This window comes from Nannochloropsis gaditana (genome assembly GCF_000240725.1).
Source record: "Nannochloropsis gaditana CCMP526 unplaced genomic scaffold scaffold846, whole genome shotgun sequence".
NCBI classification, from domain to species: Eukaryota; class Eustigmatophyceae; order Eustigmatales; family Monodopsidaceae; genus Microchloropsis; species Microchloropsis gaditana.
This window is the reverse complement of record NW_005803107.1, coordinates 1-3,024: the sequence shown is the minus strand read 5'-3', so window position 1 is coordinate 3,024 and position 3,024 is coordinate 1. Positions and strand designations below refer to the sequence as shown.

General features: G+C 57.1%; 1 protein-coding gene across 1 annotated transcript; it reads left to right on the top strand.

The window, feature by feature from the left end:
* Positions 1-2,287: 2,287 nt before the first annotated feature.
* NGA_2120120 (uncharacterized protein) lies at positions 2,288-2,558 on the top strand (the record flags this gene model as incomplete). The annotated part of the gene is made up of 1 exon (XM_005853531.1): positions 2,288-2,558. A coding segment is annotated over one exon (271 nt), but the record flags the coding sequence as incomplete, so codon positions are not given.
* Positions 2,559-3,024: the final 466 nt, after the last annotated feature.

The following is a 3,024-nucleotide window of genomic DNA, read 5'->3' as shown; positions in this document are numbered from 1 at the left end:
CGGCAAAGCCTCCGCCTCCGGTGGGTTCCAGGACGGTGGCCTTTGCATCGTTGTGGAGTGCTTGTCCAATAGCTTGAGACATGGCTTCTAAGAGTGGCGTTCCGGCCTTAGCTTCGTAAAGGAGACCCATTTTCAACGCTGTAGAAGCACTTGTAAAACGAGAGCAGGGGGTGCTAATTCTAGGGATGGCGAACGTTTTTTGTGCGAGCAGTGGGGTCAACGCGGGGAGAGAAGGACAAAATGCCCAAGCTGATAACGAGCTGAGTAATACAACAGCAAACGTGTGGAGGAGGAGTACTCGTAGAAGATAGCTGAAGTTAGCCAGAGAGACAGCCGACGCGTTACGACCTCCCTCCGGACTGGTAAAACGCATAGCCTGTACAGATGTGTTGCCGTGCACGTTATGCGAGGGAGGGATATGTTCACACATCGATCTGGCTATAATGAGTGATACCATTACAGGTGATCACATAGGGACAAAGCACAGCATTAGTGTAACTCAAATGTTTGCTGCTTCGCGTCTAACCTCCCCCCCCCCGAAATAACCTCCTCCCCCTTTACTCAAAAGCCTTTCTCTCCTCTCCTCCGTTGCCCTCGTCCTGCGATAGGTTACACGGGCTGTCTGATAAGGCGCTTTAGGACGACTGATACTCGTCTCTTGAAAAGGAGGTACTTTGTTCGACGGAGTAAGCTCATACCATTTTATTCCTATAGAAAGACAGGGGCAGCGGCAGGCGGGCGTAATGCCTGTTTCCCCACCACCTTCGTTGCCTTTGCCGGACGAGGATACCTGGTCGCTTCCAGCATTCAGTCTTCTATACCCCAAAATAAATTGCATTCGATGCAGCCTGCGCCTGGCGGGCGTATGCGATGCTGAAATACTTCGTGCCCCGGAACGTCAACTCCGTGCCACCCTTTGCTCTGCGCAGGGTGCAGAAATAAGCCATGCCACCTGCAGAATGTGTCCGCTTTGTTTGGGCATACTACAGTCGTCAGGTGATAGGGAACTTGGCTCGGCTCTGTTAGATGCAATTTTAGCGCAAATTAAAACGAAAAAGTACGTGTTGCCGACTGGCGGTGATAGCCCTGACATGACACAACATAAAAGTACCACCGACCCTGTCGGTGAAATGGTTGCTGAACACTCCAAATACCTCCTGGAGAGAAAAGTTCCATTCATCCTAGGAGTCTCACTGCCCGGTTCTGTGGCTATCCGGGACCGCGCCGCCCTTGAATGGGTAGCGTGCGAGCAGCAAACTGGGCGTCACCAGGACCCGGGGCGGCGCCTGGACGTGAAAGAAATTCTGAAAGCAGTCTTGGAGTCATGCTTACCGAAGCATTATCCATGCTTGTACGCGGCATCTACTCCTTCCCCTGGGGCCCTGAGAGTGGACCTCTCTTTCTGGCACGCGGGGGCCGACGAGGCGGACTACCACCAGGGTGTGCGCATTCTTTTGCCGAACGCCACGGGGAAGGCCTTTAACCGTACCCGGAAGCGCCGGCGACACGAGGAGAGCAATCAGGAAAACCTCTGTAATGCCACAGTGGTAGCGCGCGTCCTACAGGCGGCCACGGGTGACCCGAACGTGCGGTCAGGCCTGGCTGTTTTTTTTGCGCGAAACCTGATGCCTCCTTCCACGCATTCGCCCACTGCGTACGCGGCGCTGGAGACGCCGGCCGCTTCTTCGGTCCAAGTGACCCGAGAGGCAATCTTTCTGGCGGGCCGGTACCTAAAATTAAGCCGAGAGATGCCGCAGACGTTGTGGGTGGTAGAGGGGGGAAGGCGAAAGGGGAAAGCCTCGGTAGAGGAGGTAGTCGCAGAGCCCGTGCTCGATTGGACAAGCGCGACCTCGGCCGTGCTGATAGGTTCGGGCAGAGAGGACATGGACGTGAGGATGTTGGGAACCGGGCGGCCTTTCCTCCTCCGCGTGAACGACCCCCGGCGGATCCCGGGGAGAGAGGAGGTGGCGGGCTTGGAGGCGGCAATCAATCAGACGACGGGCCTGAACTCGGGGGGGGACGTGCGAGTGCACGGGTTGCGACTCTCGGACAAGCATGAAGTGAAGGCAATGCACGCAGGGGCCACGGAGAAGGTGAAGATGTACAGCTGTCGTGTTTGGGTGGGGGGCCGCGTGGACCGAGCGCTCCTGGCTACTAGTCTGGAGGGGAGCAAGGAGCTAGTGGTAGCGCAGAAAACGCCGATCCGGGTCTTACATCGCCGCGCGCTTTTGACTCGGCCTAAGGTGATCCATGAGATGCGTTGCACGGATGTGAAGGTGGTGGAGGGCGGGGAGGAGGGCGGGGAGGAAGGCGGGGAGATGGCTGTGGGAACGTACTTCACTTTGCATTTACGAACTTCCGCGGGCACCTATATCAAAGAATTTGTCCACGGAGACATGGGAAGGACCAGGCCGAGCGTGGGCGACCTTTTGGGAGGCCTGGAGGCGGATCTATTGGCCTTGGACGTGACGGGCATCGTGATGGAGGGCGAGGAGGGGGAACGGGAGGAAGGAAAGGAACAAGAGGAGGAGGCAGGAGGAGGCGTGAAAGGTGCCGAGATAAATGGGATCGTGGTGTAAGGAAATGATGTCAATGTTGGTGCTTGGTGTCCTGTTGGTCCGAAGTCCAGCGAGACGAGCCTGGCATCCGCCGCAAGGGCCTCCGACAAGGCAGTACGTGCTCAATTTCAAACTCGCATATTTCATCAGACATATACATCCCGCTTTTCAAAATCCATTTCCTCCCTTTCCCCCGTTCCCTCACCCCGCGCTCCTGCGTGTCGAAAGCAACGGCTCCTCCCGCATCCCTTCCACCCACCCAGCAAGCTGAAAGAGGCCGACGCGTGCCAGAGGTCATTTGATCATCTCCCCGGCTCCATGCCCCCGTCTCGTCAAAAGTCGCTTGCTCTCCCCCCGCCCTTCAAAAATCTTCACGTAGCTCGCTTCCTCCTCTTCCTCTCCCTCCTCCTCGCCTCTATCCTTCCTCCTTCCCCCTCCCTCCTCCTCCCCTCCCCCCCCGCCTTCC